The 18,594-nt window shown below is 45.6% G+C and overlaps 1 protein-coding gene across 4 annotated transcripts; it reads left to right on the forward strand.

Moving 5' to 3' along the window:
• The first annotated feature begins 277 nt into the window (after window positions 1-277).
• Window positions 278-18,016, forward strand: LOC118113962 (CREB-regulated transcription coactivator 2). Of its 4 annotated transcripts, none has more exons than XM_035164110.2 (16): window positions 278-499; window positions 3,576-3,677; window positions 4,498-4,614; window positions 5,420-5,481; window positions 7,670-7,738; window positions 8,677-8,783; window positions 9,281-9,307; window positions 9,561-9,640; window positions 10,074-10,123; window positions 10,373-10,632; window positions 12,919-13,397; window positions 14,330-14,764; window positions 14,851-15,048; window positions 16,056-16,244; window positions 16,359-16,563; window positions 17,416-18,016. In XM_035164110.2, the coding sequence occupies exons 1-16, from the start codon at window positions 326-328 to the stop codon at window positions 17,604-17,606; spliced, it is 2,745 nt and encodes a 914-aa protein (XP_035020001.2). In that variant the 5' UTR covers window positions 278-325; the 3' UTR covers window positions 17,607-18,016. The 4 variants fall into 4 exon arrangements, with proteins under 4 accessions (XP_035020001.2, XP_035020004.2, XP_035020002.2 ...); XM_035164113.2 differs by having other exon boundaries at window positions 16,056-16,127; XM_035164111.2 differs by having other exon boundaries at window positions 14,854-15,048.
• The last annotated feature ends 578 nt before the right edge of the window (window positions 18,017-18,594 follow it).

Genomic DNA, 18,594 nt, shown 5'->3' on the forward strand with positions numbered 1-18,594 from the left:
GATGATTACTATTAGTCGTATCATAATTGATGTTGTTATGTTTTAACTGGTTTTGAATGGATGTATTTGTTCTTGTTGGTTTTGTATTTGTAGTTCTGTGTGATTGGATCTTTGGATGACAGAGGTACATGTCGGATGAATCGTGTTATTGAGCTGAAGATAAAGTTTATTATTTATAACTTTATTTATAACGACACAGATCTGGGTGCGCGCCGGTTGGTGTTTTTGGTCCTCAGAAGAGTCGTCGGAGTGAGGCCTCCTCCTCGTGCGGCCCCTCTGTGCTGAGCTGGTTCCACTACGTCAGCTCGTCCCGTCGCTGGTGAACATGTCTGCGACGGGTCCAGGCGGCTGCGCCCCGGGACCCGGGTCCGCCTCGGGACCCGGGTCCGGGCCTTCGAACCCACGGAAGTTTAGTGAGAAGATCGCGCTGCACACCCAGCGGCAGGCCGAGGAGACGGCCGCCTTCCAGGAGGTCATGATGGACATCACCTCCACCAGGGTGAGTGTGAGGCGGGGGCAGGAGCAGCGGAGCTGCCCGGAGGAAGAGAGGCCTAACCCGGGCTGTCAGGCTCCGGGTTCACGTTCCCCGCTGGCCCGACGTGGCGCCCGCTGCCGGGCTCAGGGTGTCCCCCGGACACGGAGCCGAGCGGACACAGTTCGGAGTTTCTCTCGCTGACTCGGAACAGAAACTTGTTTCCTTCATTTCCGATGCGACGTTAGCGGAGTTAGCCTCCATTAGCCTGCGCTAGCCTCCGCTAGCCTGCGCAGCTAACGACTTGTTTACTATGTCGCCCCTCCGCACAGAACTCCGCTCACAGAACTCCCACTCGAGCTGGACGCGACTCGTCGTGACACAGAGACTCGACACGCACAAGTTCCGTGAAGACATTGAACTTCTTTAACGTCTTCTGCGCAGTTCGGCTGCAAAGTGAAGACAGTTGCGTTTACTTTCATGATGTTTGACGCTCATCTTGAAACTCTAATAACTAATGAGGTCAAGTTCACCCAGTAGCAACACGTGTAGTTTTCATTTGAACTTCCCCTTGATAAATGGTCGAGTGTAATATTGTACTTTATAAACTTTAAACTGTGTCAGTGCCTCTTCTCTGTCTGTAGGTGGAACACTTAGTCTGTTGTGTTGTGGGATTCGAACATGGTGACACGCTGCTGATGTGCCACACTTTAACAAACGGACTTCCTAAACAAGTCGATCCGCTCATCTAAACCGATGTGAACTGGGACATGTTTAAGAACCAGTGGTCTGACAGTGAAGTACCGGACCAGTGCTGTGGACCCTGGGTCTGTTTCAGAAAGACACTCAGGAGTGTGATGGAAGTGTTCTCCTCTCAGGACGGGGACGGTTCAGAGCCACAGGGAAGAACTGGTCCTGAATCAGTTGTGATTTCACTGAGGCTCCTGAAACCACTGCCCTGAGCAACAGGTCCGTGTCCCACAGAAACCGTCTGGACTGGTGTAACACGCCAGTGGACAGGATCTGACCCCTGTGCTGGGAGGATAGATGCTGTCCTCACGGTGTGGAGTCTTTTCATGTATCTCATCAACCAGTCAGATTGAATGGGTTATTGAAAGGCTGATTAAACAGCCTGTGTCTAACACGGTGAAGTAACTGACTCATCTCAGACACCGTTAGCTTCAGTAACGCAGACGTTCTCTTCCTGATTGGTTCTCATCAGTCACATGACTCGACTACCAGAACACAAAGCGTCGCTCACACTTCCTGTCAGTGACAGTGTCACCTCGTGGTCGCTCAGAGAAAAGAAATCCCTGCTCTGACTCTTCACCATCACTGTAGGGTCCAGGTGTTATTTAAAGAATAATTCATATTATTCCTGTGATTTCTGAATGAGTCAGTGTTGAAACTAATGGATTTCCAGCCTGAATCTTAAACCTCTTTAATAAAGTGACTCGGCTCCTGTGATCAGTCTCTCTCAGAGCAGCTCTACGGCCAAAGCAGATGATTAAACCTGAAGTCCACCGAGGGCCAAACCTGGACACCCGTCCACCGGGACACTCTGAGAATCATTCTCCTCTGGAGACAATGATTAGTTCACTGACGGAGATAACAGCGACACGGCTGCGTTAATGTTACTGAAACCGATTCGAACAAAGCTTAATTCTTCCTTTGAGTTTTATATAAGTTTGATAAAGGTCCAGTAATGTTTGCCTGAACCAAGGACACAGGCTGATAAAGAGCAAGGACGAGGAGAGAGATGAGAGGAAGTCACTTCATCACTCTGAAGAGAGTGGAGCTGTGTGTGTGTACATGCTGTTAATATAGACCTGTGTCTTTAGGTTCTTCAACAGTTTCTTATGTTTTGTTCTGAATCTGGTTCACGGCCAGTTTGAAATATAATGTACAGCAGTTTAATGTGCGTGACCGGCAGAGCAGCTTCAGTCTGAGGTCAGAGGTCAGAGGTCAGCAGGGGAAAGAGCCTTTTTTCACCTGTCGTGGAAAAATCATTTGCTCTGCTTCAGTTTGTTTCGTGGCTGAGTGAAGAGTTTCTCAGAACTTCGTGCAGTAACAATATCGTTCAGGGTTTTCCCCAGGAAGTTGGTAAGAGGAGGTGGTGGAAGTGTCGTCACTCCACCTAACTTCTGATCACGACACAAAGTCAGACGCTCAGTGTAAAGGTCCAGTTTGTCAGATTCACCAGGATGTATTGGCAGAAATGTAATAAGTCACACGAGGGGCGGAGCCTGTAGAGCAGCAGGGGCGGAGCCTGTAGAGCAGCAGGAGGCCGGACATGACGTATAAACTCTGCTGTGGAAAGATCAGTGTTGTTGTTTACAGCTCATCCACACCGGCGTCGGCCCTCATCACCAAAAGCTCTGGAACCTCCTCGTGTTTCCAAGTGGACGTCTTCGTCTTCTACGTGTACGGCTCCTCTTCTTCATCCTGAGATCTTTGTGTTCTTCCAGTTTCACGTCCGTCACGTGTTAGAAACCTCATCAACACGTCCACTCGCTCTCTGGGAAGCTTCCACACATTTTACTAGGAGCTTGCAGGAAAAGTTGCAGACGTTAGTTCTCACATACAGAACCTCCAGAACATGTGAGGAACATGTGCAGACGGGGGGGATGAGTCTCTACTTAGTGCGATCTAGTCGTTTCACTGGAAACTTTTTATTTCCACGGCACTGTGACCTCTGACCTTTGGCATTCTCACTGCTGGTTACTTTCATAGTTTCTGTGTATGATCCATTGTTAGTTTGGTTTTCTGTGTACGACATGGATCCTGTGACCTGTGTGTAAACCTGGGGCTGCTGTCCCCCGGAGCGGGGGTGGAGCTGCCTGACAGCGTTGGTAGCGTGAAGTGGTGCAGCCGCCGCTGACCTCACTCAGTCGCCCGCTCGCATGAGAGTCAAAGAATCCAAACCATCAGAGTGGAGATCAACACGCCCTGTATACACACGTCAATATATGATGTATTTCTATGAGTTTGACTGTTGCACAGCAGCTTCTCTTTATCTTGCTGAAGAACTGATTGATTTTGTTGTTAATCTTCTCACTATTTATGTCCTGGTTTGTTTTTTCTCGTGTCTTTGCCTTGTCAGCTCCAGGCTCAGAAGCTCCGTCTCGCCAGGAGTCAGGGTCCGTACTACGGCGGCTCGTTACCCAACGTCAACCAGATCGGCAGGAACCCTCAGGACTTCCAGGTGACGACACCAGGCTCTGATTTACTCTAACTGCTCTTTCTCTAACACTGCCACCAACTGGTGCCATTACTTACTACTACTATTAAAACTACTGCTATTCTTAGCTGTTCCACTATTACTGTCGTTATGTTGAATTTCAATGTGACTGGTTCAGAGGACACAGTCTTCACCTCTGACTCATCAGCTGAAGGGTTTTTATCAGTATCACGTCTCTCTCTCTTTTCCTCTCCTCCCCCCCCTCCTCCTCCTCCTCTTCCTCCTCTTCCTCCTCTGAGGTCAGATATTCGTTTGGCATCAGGATGTTTTTGGCAGCTCAGCTCCTCTGAGCAGAGGAATGTGGAGGTCAAGCCTCTGCAATGCGTCAAATTTCTTCTTCCAGGTCTTGATTTTTTAGTTAAAGTTTAATCAGCACATGAAAGCAACATTTTAGATTTGACTCTTTGGAAACCACAGATGAACATAGATGTCACTGTGATGCATGTTAGTACCTCACTGCGTGAATGTTCAACTTTTAGTTCTTTAGTAAAACATTCCAGTGACGGTAAAGCACCTGGAAAATGACACAATTTCCCAAATTACCTTAAAAACACTTAGTTGTCGCACACGTCGCAGTATTTAAGTCGTCCAAACAGATTCTCTGTCCCCAGTCACCACAGCAGCTGAGATTAGGACAGTGTTCAGGAACAAGATATAAATTATAACCACTGTATCACACGTTCTCTGTGCAGCTGCTTCCTGCTAAGTGCCATTGTAAATGCGATTTTAAATGTGTGTAATCTTTCAAACATAGTCAGTGTGTGTTTCTCCGTCTCTCTCTCAGGGCTCCTTCCCCTCCACTCTGGAGTCCAGCCGGTCGACTCGCCATCACGGCCTGGTGGAGCGAGTCCAGAGGGACCGCCGATTCATCTCGCCGGTCCGACCGTACCGCAACCGACCGGTATCCTTCAGATTATTGTAAAAATGGCTTCATTCTTCCCTCCGCTGTCTGTGGCTCTGAGCTCAAGATCCAACAAGATTCTACATTCTATTTAGAATCCACTGCTGTGAACACAGATTCTGCTTTATGTGAAGTTTGCTCTGTGTTATCTGTGTTAACTGTTCTGAGGTCAGAGCTGCAACACAACATGCTTTTGTTCCACAGAAGCTCCGCAGGCTCCGAATCCATCATTACGTATAGTAAACTTACTTCAGACAATTTGAAACGACGGGAAACAGTCAGACCAGATGGGTCCTGGTTTCTTATCAGATGTTGAGGTTCTGCCTTGAATCCAATTCCTGTTTAAAATGTAGATTTAACACTGTTCAGAATTTAGATTTATTTTCTTCTTGATGTGTTTTATCAAATTACCACACAACAGAGCCAGTGAAGTAGCAGGAGCTGAAGTTAAAAGAGGCCCTTTGGCCCCTGGTGCCTCAGCAGATTAGTGGAAGTTCACTCGGTTTCACTTCTAACATCGTTTCAGAGGCTAAATTAGAAATATCTGTCGTGTTGAATGTGCAAAGAGAAACTTTTAAAAAAGGGAAAGCAATACGTTTAATCAAAAAGGTCAAATCACCCTGAACATGCGCCTCAACCACGCGTCTGTTCATCAGAGCTGCAGGACGAACAGTAACTTATTTTTCTCAGTAAAAACTAGAAATTAAAAGTTTAAATCACATTGAACCGCGCAGCCTCAGGTTTTCATATTAAATATAAGAGAAATGAAAATATATCATGTTTCCTTAACCAGTCGTCTCCTCAGGTGGACAACTCACCGTATAACTCCGCCTACCTGTCCCCGCCCCCTGACCCCAGCTGGAGAAGGTAGGTCCTCTAATCCCCCCCACACCCTCTCTAACCCCACCCCCTCCAGTCTGTCTCCGTGGAGACGTGGTGGTCTGTGGGGGACGCTTGTTTTGTTCAAGTCTTTTCTGCTCTTGAACCTTTCTGAAGCCTCTCACACATCCGGTGGTTTACAAGTGACCAAAAAAACACACTGACACAAGTGTGAAAGTGTGACGACAAAAACATAATCCGATTACAAAATTATATTTAATATAATAATAATAATAATAATAAGTAGAATTTATATTGCGCCTGATTTAGGAAAACCTGTTCACGTGAACTAAAGCTGAAATATGTATGATCCTATAATATTATATGTATATTATTATATCTGTATTATTACATAAAAGCCATGATCGATTTATCAGTTAGTCAATAAAAATCTGCTGATATGAATCTTTCACTCAGTATCTGTATTTATGTTTGCAGATATGAAAACTTTCTTCTTTTTCTTTTGAAAGTCGATTTTTATTATGATTTTCCAGGACCATACAATCATTGAAATACATATTATTCTCTTTCAGCCACCTGTAATTTACAATTCTAGCATAAAACAATGTATCACAGATTCTGTGGGTAAGACAGAGACTTACTGGCCATTAAAACATAATAAAAAGGGAACAAGAACCAAATCAGAACAAGACTGTTGGGGTTTACCTGAACTATGTTCAAATCCCTCTTCAAAGGGGTTTGTTATAATAGAAAAGGACACAAAAATCCACTTTACACAAATGATGGTGGCACCAGTTGGACATCTATTATCCAGGGTTCCAAAGAAATTCCCTGTTGCAGCCTCAAAGCAAAGGTGATCCCGTCCATCTTCAACATGTCATAGATCATGTCTGTCAGATCTGTCCACTCGTCCAGAGTAGGTTTTCCTGGTTTAACCATTTCCCTGCCAGCAGCACTTAGGGTCCGAGATGTGAATGGAATGTCAATCTAGATATGAAAGCTTCAATTAATGGGATTAACAATGCAGATAAGATTTATTTTCAGAAAGTTACACCTTTTCTTAATTCAAGTTCTTTGTGTGTGTATATATATATATATGTATGTATGTATGTATGTATGTATGTATGTATGTATGTATGTATGTATGTATGTATATATAAATATATATAATCCAGTTGAGGCTCACTCCCTCCTCCTGAAGTGCCCTTGAGCCAGACGTTGACTCCCCAGTAGCCTCAGGGCTGCGTTGTCTCTGACCTCTGACCTCTTTGCTGAAGGAAACCCCCGATCTGAATCACATGTGGTGACACTGAGGCTTCACAAAGGTTTTTATGTGCTGAGGCTTCACTAACCTCTGCTCAACTAACAGGAAACTCAGTCGAGTAGAGTCGGCGTCTCTCCAAACCTCAGCTGGTTTTGAAGAGCTCTCACTTCTCTGCTTTCCTTCTTCTCTCCTTCTGGGAAGCTTCTTTTTCCTTTTGGGCCTTTTCTTCTTTTTCTTGCAGCGATCCAGTCGTTAGATTCTCTCCTGCTTGACCGCGTTGTTTCTGGTTTTCTTCTAACAAGACAACTTCCCTTCAGAGAGAGAGATTAGCCTCTGCTGTACCACACACACACACACACACACACACACACACACACGCGCACACACGGAGCTGGATAATCACAGTGCTGTTTCGGTTCGACTGCTCCCACTGTCACTGTGTCAGCTCCTTTTTCTAAACATCAGGGTTTCCTGGTGACCGTGAAGTTTGAGAGAAGACGCTGAACTTGCACGTGTGCGTTGAATTAATAATAATCAAACTTTTAGAAATGAGAAGAGAAGGGATTTCTCAAGTTCTCCCTAAGTTTGTGAATGAGGAAGAAGACGCTGGTCTTCAGTCTCCGTCCCGTCGTTAGATTCTTAGTGTCAATAATTCTAACTGATTCAATCCTGCATGTAAAATGTACTTTATCTTAGACAAACATTATCTTCGCTTAAAATACTTTCATACTTGATTGTTGAAATATTTACAAATTCCGAACCTCGTAATAATCAATGTTTTGATAATCATCAGAACAAAGAACGAAACGTCCACACTAACACAAACGCCTCGGTTGCCTTTGCTTTTCCGAGCCCGCGCTCTTCTTCTCTCCTTTTTTTGACCCCTCCCTCTTTTCGATGTTCTTGCTCGGTGGAGGAAAATAACTTTTTGTTCTTGTCGATCACGAAAAGGAATTGGTCCGGAAACTTCCCCGGGGATAAAAGCCAGTCGTTCCGTCTCCCCACCACTGCTCTCAACAGGTGAATCCTCCTCTTCCTCCTCTTCCTCCTTCTTTTCTTCCTCCAGCTCCCACACTGACTGTGACAGCGCAATAAAGAAATGTGGGTGAAAAGGAAAACGTCACTTTGAATTTTCTTTCTTTCTTCCACTGACTTTATTGAAAGATTGAACCTTTTCTGAATGATCACAGATTCTCACTCCTCTTTCTTCAGTCTTGACTCATCGGTTCTCACTTTGATCATTAACATGGTCTCTGTTAAACTCTGTCTAGTCCACGTCCCTGGAGATGTTTTCAGATCTGCACTGAAGTACGGACGTGTTCTGCAGGTTCTGTGTGTGAGAACAAATGTCTGAGTCAGTGTCTCTGGACATGTTCTGGATCTTCTCCTGCAGCCTCCTGGTTACATGTCTGTAAAATGTCAGTGAGTCCATGTGAGGAAACAGCAGGACAATGTGTGGAAGCATCACTGTGAGCGAGTGGAAGAAGAGGAGCCGTACACGTAGAAGACGAAGACGTCAACTTGGAAACACGAGGAGGTTCCAGAGCTTTTGGTGCTGAGGGCCGACGCCGGTGTGGATGAGCTGGAAACCACAACACTGATCTTTGTGTCTGAAAACAGCTTCTCTGACTCACTTCTCTGTTCAATCAGGATGAAACGTGTTTCATCACTGTGCCTCAAAGATTTGTTGTGTTTCAAAACGTGCTAACGAGGTTTCTGATCTGGTTTTGATGAAATGTCGTTTGTGAAAAGAAACTCTAAGTGGCCGTCGGCTTTTTGTTTCCATGGTGCAGCTGTGGTTGGTGTTTTCACTTCTTATGTGTTTTACCTTCATATCTTCATGTCTCTGCTGGAACCGGAGCTGCGGCTGCTTTTACCAAAACATTTTTTTTCTGTATGTTCCTTAAACCTGTGTGTGTGTGTGTGTGTGTGTGTGTGTGTGTGCGTGCGCCCCTCAGGACCAACTCCGACTCAGCCCTCCACACCAGCGTAATGAACCCTCCCACAGGAGACCCCTTCTCCACCGGAGGACCCACCTTCATCCCCCAGAGCAGCAGACGCTCCGGTGAAGAGAGCACCTCCGAACGAAAACACAAACACTCCATCAAATACACAACCAAGAAACAAGTAGCTCAGATTCAGATAATGGGAAGTGAGACTTTTATCTTCTGTTGTGTTAATTTAACGTCTCTCTGTCTGTCTGTCTGTCTCTCTGTCTGTCTGTCTCTCTGTCTGTCTCTGTCTGTCTCTCTCTCTCTCTCTGTCTCTCTGCCTGTCTCTCTGTCTCTCTCTCTGTCTGTCTCTCTGTCTCTCTCTCTGTCTCTGCTCTGTCTGTCTGTCTGTCTGTCTCTCTCTGTCTGTCTCTCTGTCTGTCTCTCTCTCTCTCTGTCTGTCTCTCTGTCTGTCTGTCTGTCTCTCTGTCTGTCTGTCTGTCTCTCTGTTCTGTCTGTCTGTCTGTCTGTCTCTCTCTCTGTCTGTCTGTCTCTCTGTCTGTCTCTCTCTCTGTCTGTCTGTCTCTCTGTCTGTCTCTCTCTCTGTCTGTCTGTCTCTCTCTCTCTGCAGGTCAGAGTGATGGCGAGGGCAGAAGAAGTGAGTTGAATTGAAACACATGCACGTGGTGAAATTATGATTAGAAGTTAGAACCTGTAGTTGTAGATTAGTAAATACAATTTTACCAGGAACTGGTTTCGTTTAAACATTAAAATCTTTTCTGTTACTTTCAGGTTTGAAAAGTCTAATGTAGAAACTACAGCTTTTTAAAATCCTGATTATTTCACAATCTGTCAATCTGAGGGTTTGAACTCGACCTTGTTATTCACACCTTTACACCATTGTCCCTCAGTGTTTCCGTACCCGGTTCCTCCCATTGAGGAGAACGTGTTGGACGAGGGGAAACTGCTCAAACCCTGGGACACAAAGAAGGTCGTTCACATCTGATTGTTTCTGAACATTTTATTTTCCTTCTGTGTTTTTAAGTTTAGTTTAGATAAGTTGTCATTAATATTTGACCCTAAAAATTATTCTGATGTGACTTTAACTAACTGTGAAGTTTCCATTTCTACAAAACAATACAAAAACAACATTTTATATTTTCTCCAAAATTGAACATTTTATCTGAAATGTGTTTTTATTTTGATATCTATAAATATGAGGTTCTGAAGTTTACAAATTTCCCACTATCCTTTTAATAGCCTGCACTTCAGTCACTGAAAGATTCTTTATGGACATGAAATACATCGTAAAACATTCATGATGGTCATAAAAAGGTCTTAAAAAGTTTAACTTGTTGAAACCCGCAGAACTTCACAATGTTGTTTTTTATATTTAATATAATTTTTTATTTTCCTGTCTCCAGTTGCCTCTGTTGTCGTCCCGACCCAAATCTTGTGAAGTCCCTGGTATCAAGTAAGTCCTCGATACGGAATGCACACATGTAAACTCGTCTCAAACACGTCTGTACATTTCTTTGGTGCAGCCAGAAACTATATTAGTAGTTCGAACAAGCAGATGTTTTGAGAACTGAACTTCTGGTAAAAGACGGTGTGATGAATTATATTTTCGCAGTTTCCTGTGATATTTTTCCTAGAAATTACTAAACTATATCACATCTATATATTTATATTTAGTCGTGTCTGAATATTCTGTCCCTCTCAGTATCTTTACTTCACCGGAGCAGCCGTCCACGCCGGTTCACGGGGTCCCGTTGTCTCTCAACACCGGCGGCTCGCTGCCCGACCTGTCCAGCCTCCACTTTCCCTCCCCGCTGCCCACGCCGCTGGACCAGGACGAGCCCGGCTACCCAGGATCCTCCTCTCTGAGCGGCGGCAGCAGCACCGGGAACCTGGCCTCCACACTCACGCAGCTGGGCATCAATGTATCTGGAGGCAACGGCAACTTCCATCACCATACACCAGGTCTGTGCAGCCTGCAGGAGCCTGTGTCAGACTGATGATTGGTTCAGTTCATCACACATTGGGATCGATGGGCTGGTTTTAGTTCTGATCATCACATCTCCACTGATCAGAGGAAGCTGGACCGGTTCTGTTCCAGTGACGTTTAGTCAGTGTTGACAGAAATCAAACCAGTCTTGGTGTTTCAAGCCGTCATCATCGATGTTTTCATGGCGACAGTCTGTGAATTTGAACCAGAACCTAAACGGAGCGTTGCGGTGACTCATGTTGTTTCTCTGTTTGCTGTCATGGTTTCACTCTCTGCTCTCACGGTGTCGTCTTCAGAGAAACAGTCGAGAGACACTGGCCCTGATTCATCAAACGTTCCCACCCTCTTGATTCGATAGAACATCGATATTATCCAACTGGAGCTAATTAAACTAGCCTCACCTTTACCACAGGTGTGATCACTCGATTCTGATTGGACCAGAACAGTCACGTGACAAATCAAGTCAGGTATAATGTGTCATATACAAACACACGTCTTTGAAGAGAATAATAATTTCATGTTATATTGTTAATTATCAAATGAAATACAAGTTTTCTAACATTAGTAAAATAACGAAAGCTCAACAGGCTCTTGCTGCAGCGGTGGAGATGTTTGAGGAATCGTTAGTTTTAATGTTATAAAGTTGTTGTTTCTGCTGCTTCATCACTTAGTGTTGTTCTTTTAAATACATATATTTAGTTATTATGACTGGAACTGGGGAAGATGAGCATCCAGGTTCAGGGCAGAGATCACAGATGTGTGGTATCCAGACTCCTGACACACTAGAGGAAAGAAACACTGAGAACACATCATGTCTCCTTGAGCGTCGCTTCCTGTCACTGACGTCTCACGTATTCAGGTCAGACCTGCAGTCGGACAAACGCGCGTTGGTTCAGAAACCAGGAGGTGATGTTTCAGTGAGGAAGTATGTGGGTGAGAGCAAAGTGAAATAACGGGGAAAGTACGGCGGTGCTCTAAATTTAGAGACAGAGAAAGAAGCGAGCGGGGGTGGAAGTGCAGTCGGAAAGTGCAGCCGTGAGGTGACTGTTCAGACCACAGGTAGGAAGCTGCTGTCAGCTCAGAATCTGGATCATCACAGCCTCTTGACACAGCTGGAAACCGGATGGTCGGCCTGAGACCAGGCGGACGTCTGTGTGAGCCGTTCTGCAGCAGTCATAAATGTTTTATGTTTTAAATTAACCAGGTTGAAGAGTGTGTGTGAGGAGACTTTGCCGTTTAAAAAAACCAGCAGCTAATTTTCTATTTTGTACGTTTCCAGTTCCCATCATGCAGCATTGTAACTTCATTGTAGACGCAGCGTGTGCAGTCGTCCTGAGAACAGTGACTGGTTCTGAATGAGCTGTGCTGCATTCTCCTGGAGAAGATGTTCTGGTCGGGGTTTGTCCCGTTGGCTGGGCTGATTTCTATTTATGTTTTTACACCGTGGATGTCGAGGAAGACGAGCGTTAACCATGCGTGTGAGGTTCAGGGCAACAGTGTTGTGATATTGTTGTTATTAATTTAAAGGCTCGTGGCTTTAAACCTAAACCACGTGAGAAAATATACAGACACTCAGGTTGTTGTTGGACGTGACCGACTGAGGACATAAAAAGAAATGAGAAGGTGAAGCGAGTGAGAATAGGAAGGTGTGTTTTCAGCTGCTCTGCTCTCCTGAGGACGAGCTCAGGTGGGGGGGGCTTTATTTACTAGTATGAGGCCACAGTCACAATGTTTGAGCAGAACATGATAAAGTAGAGCTCCTGTAGCCCAGTTTTATTCCATAATGACAAGAATCTGTATTTTTACGATGTTGAAATGTTTTTCTGCACTTTATAGTTTACCATGAAACCTGGTGGGAGGATGTGGGACGGTAACGACTCATTACATTTTTGGGCGGATCCACTTTCTTTAACATTGTGATTTTCAACATTTTAACTGATTTCTCAGTGAATAATTCAAGAAATCAAACGTATCTAGATTACATTTTTCATATTGTGAGGATTTGTATCGTTTTCTGATGTTTTATAAACTGTGACTCAAAACAACCCACAGATATATTAATGATGGACTAATGATCATAAATACAACGTCTTGAGTGTGATTAGACAGATGATCTGTAGTTTATCTCGTGAACACGTTGTATTGTCTCAACGATGCAACTTGAACGTGTAGTCAATGTGTGAACCTTTTCTCTCTGTCCTCTGTCTCCATCTTCTCTGTTCAGCGTGGACACATGTTGATGTTTTGTTGTCCCTCCTCAGGTCTCCTGGCGTCTCTACAGAGCACGCTCAGTAACCCCTCCCTGCACTCGTCACTAAGCAACCCCAACATCCAGTCGTCGCTCAGCAGCCACTCCTTTTCCAACTCTCTGAGCTCCGCCTCTCTGCACTCATCGCTCAGCAACCCCTCGCTGCAGTCGTCCCTGAGCTCCTCGCCCTCTCTGCCGTCCTCCCTCAGCAGCCAATCGCTGCACTCCTCCCTCAGTAACTCCTCCCTCCAGTCGGTGTCCAGCGGTAACCCCAGCTACAGTGGTGGAATGGGCGGCTCAGGCTCCTGCTCCTCTTCTTCCTCGTCATACTCGCCGCTGCTCAGCGGGCAGGGTCAGGCGTCGCTCAGCACGTCGCCACGGAGACGAGCTCAGCTGTCTCCACTAATCCTGCCCATGGGAGGGGAGTCGCGGAGGCATCACTCCAAACAGTTCTCCCCCACCATCTCTCCCACCCTGTCATCCATCACACAGGTAAAACACACAGATGTTGAACTCAATTAACAAAGATTATAAATATTCACAAACTGGAGCATCATTAAATCCGGTTTCACACAGAGGATGTGTAGCATCAGAGGCAGCAGAGAGACACAGGTTGTCTCAGGACTCATCTCACCTTGTTTGGACCCATCACAGGAAGTAGAGACAGCATTAAACAATAGAAGAAGAACCACGAGGACGTTCATTTGGTGCATCTGGAGCGAAACGTCCTCTCAGGTGTAACAGTTTGACTTAAATCCATCAGGGACACCGTTTAGAAATGATTCATCGCCACTAAAGGCTGAATGTTTATTTTCATCTCCGTAGACGAACTCTGATGTGAGTTCAGTTTCTCTGAGCGGAAAAATACCTAAGTTGATTTGTTATGTTATGTGATTTCTAGCATTTTAATGTCGCTGTGATGACGCGTGTTGATTGGTTAGATTTTCATTGAATTAACAGTCGTCATCTGATTATTTTTTCTATGAACTGTTCATTTTCAGAAGGACAGATTATTTTTACCTTCTCGTAGGAGGTTATGTGTTCATCTGCTTTTGTTTGTGTGTTGATAAGAGAGATTACGCAAAAACTACTGAAGGGATTTTCTTGGAACTTTGAAGAAGGATGTGGAATCGAGCAGGAAAGAAATAATTACATTTTGAGAATTTTTCATCACTGGAAATAACTGATTTCCAAGAAAAGTGCTGACTGATAAGAGTGTGTGATTTGGAGCGGATGGATTGATTTAACTGGGCTGAGTTGTGAGCTCTGCTGAGTGAAGTTCTAGTTTAGTTCTGTTGTTCATTTCACTCAAACTGAAGGTCAAAAGGCTGCAGAGTTGAAAAAATGTTCCCTAAACTTGCTGTTCACAAACTAATTTGGCGCAGAGGAAGATATTTGTGTTAACTTACATCCTCCCTCCACAGGGCGTCCCACTGGACACCAGCAAACTGCCTCTGGACCAGAGGCTTCCTCCGTACCCGCTGAGTCAGTCCCACCAGCACCAGCAGGGCTCCCACCAGCCTCTGCCCTGTCTGCCCGGCTCCCAGCCCGGACAGCAGCCTCCTCCGCTGGGGCAGCACCACCACCAACAGATGCACCACCAACGCATGCAGCAGCAGCAGCAGCCGCGGCCCAACGCCCAACAGCAGCAGCAGCCGCTACAGTCCATGCAGCAGCAACAACAACAACAACAACAACAACAGCAGCAGCAGCAACAACAACAACAACAGCAGCAACAACAACAACAACAACAGCAACAACAGCAGCAGCAGCAGCAGCAGCAGCAGCCGCTACAGTCCATGCAGCAGCTCCACCTGCAGAACCTGCGAAACCAGCACATGCAGCAGCACTTTGCATCGGTAACCAAATAGTCCACCATAAAAACATAGTGATATCTGACTTTGCTCACCTCAGTTGTTTATTATGGTCTGTTTCTCTGACGCAGCAGAAGCCGATGGGGCCGCAGGTGAACACATCGAACGCAGGGCTGATTAAGAGCGAGAGCGCTTTGAACCAGTGCATCCAGAGCTCGTCTCAGTGTCAGGTCAAACAGGAACCAGAGCAGCAGGCGGAGCAGCAGAGAGGCTGCGGCCTCCCGCAGCTCCAACAGATCAGCCAGAGTCTGGCCACAGACCTGTACAACGTGAGTACCTGCCCTCAGTTACTGTTACTCTGCCTCCAACCGGTGTCCGACTCGCACTTTGTACCGGACAACAGTGAACACACGGCTCGACAGGACGAGAGAGAAACTGTTTCCTGTTTGATTCCAGCTCCGACCTCCAGCTCAATCTCATGAGCTTGTTTAATAGGCACCTTAAATGTGCGTCGGCCTCTTGCACAAACACGGTGTCACTTGAGGATGCCTCTGTGCTATGTTTAGTGAGTGGAAACGTCTTATTGGATTTAGCTGATTGAATCATTTTTATTTGTTTGGTCATGCTGTGTGTTATCGCTCTGTCTGCTGAAGGAGAACAAACCAGGTCACTGTTGTGTAACAAACTCAGACCAAAATCATTTCTAGTTTATTTCCCTGCGTTTGCTGTGGCTGTTTGTCGTTTTCCTTTTTTCGGTTGTCGTCGCCGTCATGCACATGTAGACCAGTATTTACTCAGTTACGTGCATGTGGGTGCCACTTAGTTAAACAAGCACATGAGATAATTCAGTTTAAACTCCTGAAAGTCACTGCTGCAGGAATAATACATAAATAAAATGTTCTCGGCCATTTTAACAGCTTCATTTTAAAGATGAGCTGGTTTTGGAGGTTTGTCTTCGTGGTGTCTCTCAGGACCAGAGGCGTGTGATGTACTGTGGAGAAATAAGGCACCAGAGAAAGAAACTCTGACACCAGGAGACGTCCTGGCTGCGGAACCCTGACTTAAAGAAGCATTTGAGATCAGACCTGTGTAGAGTTTTTAATCAGGAGCCTTTCGCCCTGATTGCACCAAATGACAGCCTGAATGTGGGTTTTTGAAACGTGGGTAAACAGTTTTTTTCCTGTTCGACGTCACGAACACAGCGAGGTCAGCGGCTGTTGTGGTTTCTTTTTAGAGAAGAATGACACTGATCACAAACTCCTGCTCACTGTGAATCATTTGATGGCTTCCGGCTGCTTTTAACAAAGACTTGTTCTGTTTTATTTAATTTTTCCAGGACGCCTTGTTCAACTCTCTGCTGGACGACCCGTACCTGAGTCTGCAGCTCTCGAGCAAATCCAGCCAGCAGGTATCCGCTCGCTCTCATGTGAGGTCACCTGAGCTGCAGCAGGACAACGATTCACATCCACATTTGAGCTTCTGGACTAAAAACCTCAAATGCACTGATTCAGAAAATATCCACTTTGTCAGTGAATATGACTTTTTGGTGTAAATTGACATTTTCAGTCAAACAGTTGTGAATGTTCATGTCCGGGTGAATCCTCCTCTAAACTCACACCTGTTCTTCTCCTGTTTCCAGTTCACAGCAGAGAACCAGGGCGACGGTTTGTCCCTGAACCACAGCGGCCTGAGCTGCGGCTCCACAGACAAAAACCAGTACCCCTCCAACGCCCAGGGGCCCCTGGGACTCCAGAATCCCAGTGACCAGCAGCTTCTCAACAACCAGAACCAGAACTACAGTGGAGGAGACGGACGCCACAACGTCCCCAACATCATCCTCACCGGTCCGTGTGAACCAAGTCTTCATGAGTGCAGCTGACGTTTAACCCACTAAGACCTGAGACGTGGAATAAAACCTCAGAGTTTAAAACCACCACCTGAAACCTGAGGGTTTCAGAAGATCGAACAGAATTACCAACGTTTACAAAAACTTAATTTCTCAGATAGAGACATGGAAGAGAAACATTTGACTTGTTACTGAATCTTTACCTTTTCCTAAAGTTCATGAACTTAAAAAAAACATCAAACAAATTCTAATTCATTCTTATTTTCATCAGTGAAACTCTGCTTCAATATCGCTCCCCTCACTTAAATCATCAGCCATCGTCTGCAACACTACTTTAAAATCTTGTTTGCAGACTAAGAGCGCTAAAAAACAACAGAAATGCATTTCCCATGATGCATTTCACCTTTCCTGCATGTTTTTCACTCGACACAATGTTTTTCACATCTTGAAAATGATGACCTCATAGATTAGACGCACACGTGTCATCTGGCTCTAAAGTGAGAAGCACGCAAACGCTGCACGCCGTCTTAAAGGGATATACACATCAGGTCTAAATGGGTTAATGTGCCACACTTTGGACTAATCATTCACAAAACCTCTCAAATATGAGTCTCTGCTGAGTTCGTTTGTTTAAATTCATAAAGTTTCTATGTTTTGGTGTTGGTTGCTCAAAATAAGTAACTTTAAGACGTCACTTTAGCTGCAGGAAACAAGTTAATGACCAAACAACAGCTTGACCCATAATTTAGATCTGGCTGAGAGGAAGTCGTCCAGATGATCAGAGACTTGTTTTGTTGGTTTCTGTTGTTTCTTTGTCTTTAATGGTTTTATCGTCTCTCCGTCCCTGCAGGAGATTCTCCGCCTGGTCTGTCCAAAGAGATCGCCAGCGCCCTGTCCCACGTCCCTGGCTTCGAGATGGACCCCTTCTCCCTGGACGACCCGCTCAGGATGGACCACCTGGCTCTGGACATGCTCGAAGGTGACCTGATGCTCGCTGACCCAGCGGTGGAGGACTCCTTCCGATCTGACCGGTTGAAGTGATCCCGCCCCTCCCCCCCTGCCCCCCGCACTCCACTCCAGGAGCTTGGCGGGAATCCGGCAAAGAGATGGCCACCCTGACAGAGCTGGAGAGGACGCCGCTCTCGTCTCCCCCAACTAGACGGTCTCCAGAGCGGGGTTTGGACGTAACTCTGGAATATCTTTGTCGTCAGTGCGACAAAGTCTCGGAGACGGACCCGAGGTTTCGGTCGCGTGACAGAATGAACTGATGGAGGGGGAGTTTTTCCGTCAAAGGCACTTAACTGAAAACGCTCTTGCAAAACTTGATGTCAAGAAAAACCAAGTTGCTTCTCTTTTTAGGCATTAGCTTGTACGAGTCTTATCTGCATGTTAATGAAAAATGCACTCGCGTTAATGCAAACACGCAGGAATAAAATGCTCACGTGACGTCGGCTTTGTATATGAAAGGTCTGTAAAAACCAGCAACGCTTGGAAGAACTTGAATCGCATTATGCATCTCGGTAGAACTTCTCCTGAGCTCTCTGACTGTTGTCAGGTTCATCCAGCAGCCGTGTTGGCCGTCGCTCCACAGGAAGGACGAACGGGATGGTTTGGATTATTTTACCCCAAACTGCCATTAGAGGCCTCGGCTTTCTCTGCCTCCTCAGCCACTTTGACAGGAACTCAGCCATGATTTAGAGGTTTTATACATTTTATAAAATATCACACGTGTCGAACGAACGGCCTTGAAGAGGTTGTGAGATTCTCCTCAGTCAGTTGACAGGTTAAAGTTTTGGGAGGAAACCACCACACGCTGCATCTGTTCAGGTGTCATTTGACACATTTGTCTGATTAAAGCAGCTTTAAGGTCTCAAACGACACTGATCACATCGGGCACTTTCTGCCTGCGCTGAACCTCCACAACGGAAAATCACTTCATTCGTCTGTTTCACGTAAAACAAGATGAAAATCGTTACTGAGAAATGATCCAAACATTTGACCAAGCAACAGTTTTTCAAACTAAACATGT

The sequence above is a fragment of the Hippoglossus stenolepis genome, chromosome 8, assembly GCF_022539355.2.
Source record: "Hippoglossus stenolepis isolate QCI-W04-F060 chromosome 8, HSTE1.2, whole genome shotgun sequence".
NCBI lineage: Eukaryota > Metazoa > Chordata > Actinopteri > Pleuronectiformes > Pleuronectidae > Hippoglossus > Hippoglossus stenolepis.

Bases quoted from the DNA above. Each gene is read 5' to 3' on its own strand.
- LOC118113962 (XM_035164110.2), top strand. From the start codon at position 326: ATGTCTGCGACGGGTCCAGGCGGCTGCGCCCCGGGACCCGGGTCCGCC. The intron at 500-3,575 runs GTGAGTGTGAGG...TTGCCTTGTCAG, and splicing joins TGGACATCACCTCCACCAGG to CTCCAGGCTCAGAAGCTCCG. The intron at 5,482-7,669 runs GTAGGTCCTCTA...GATCACGAAAAG, and splicing joins CCTGACCCCAGCTGGAGAAG to GAATTGGTCCGGAAACTTCC.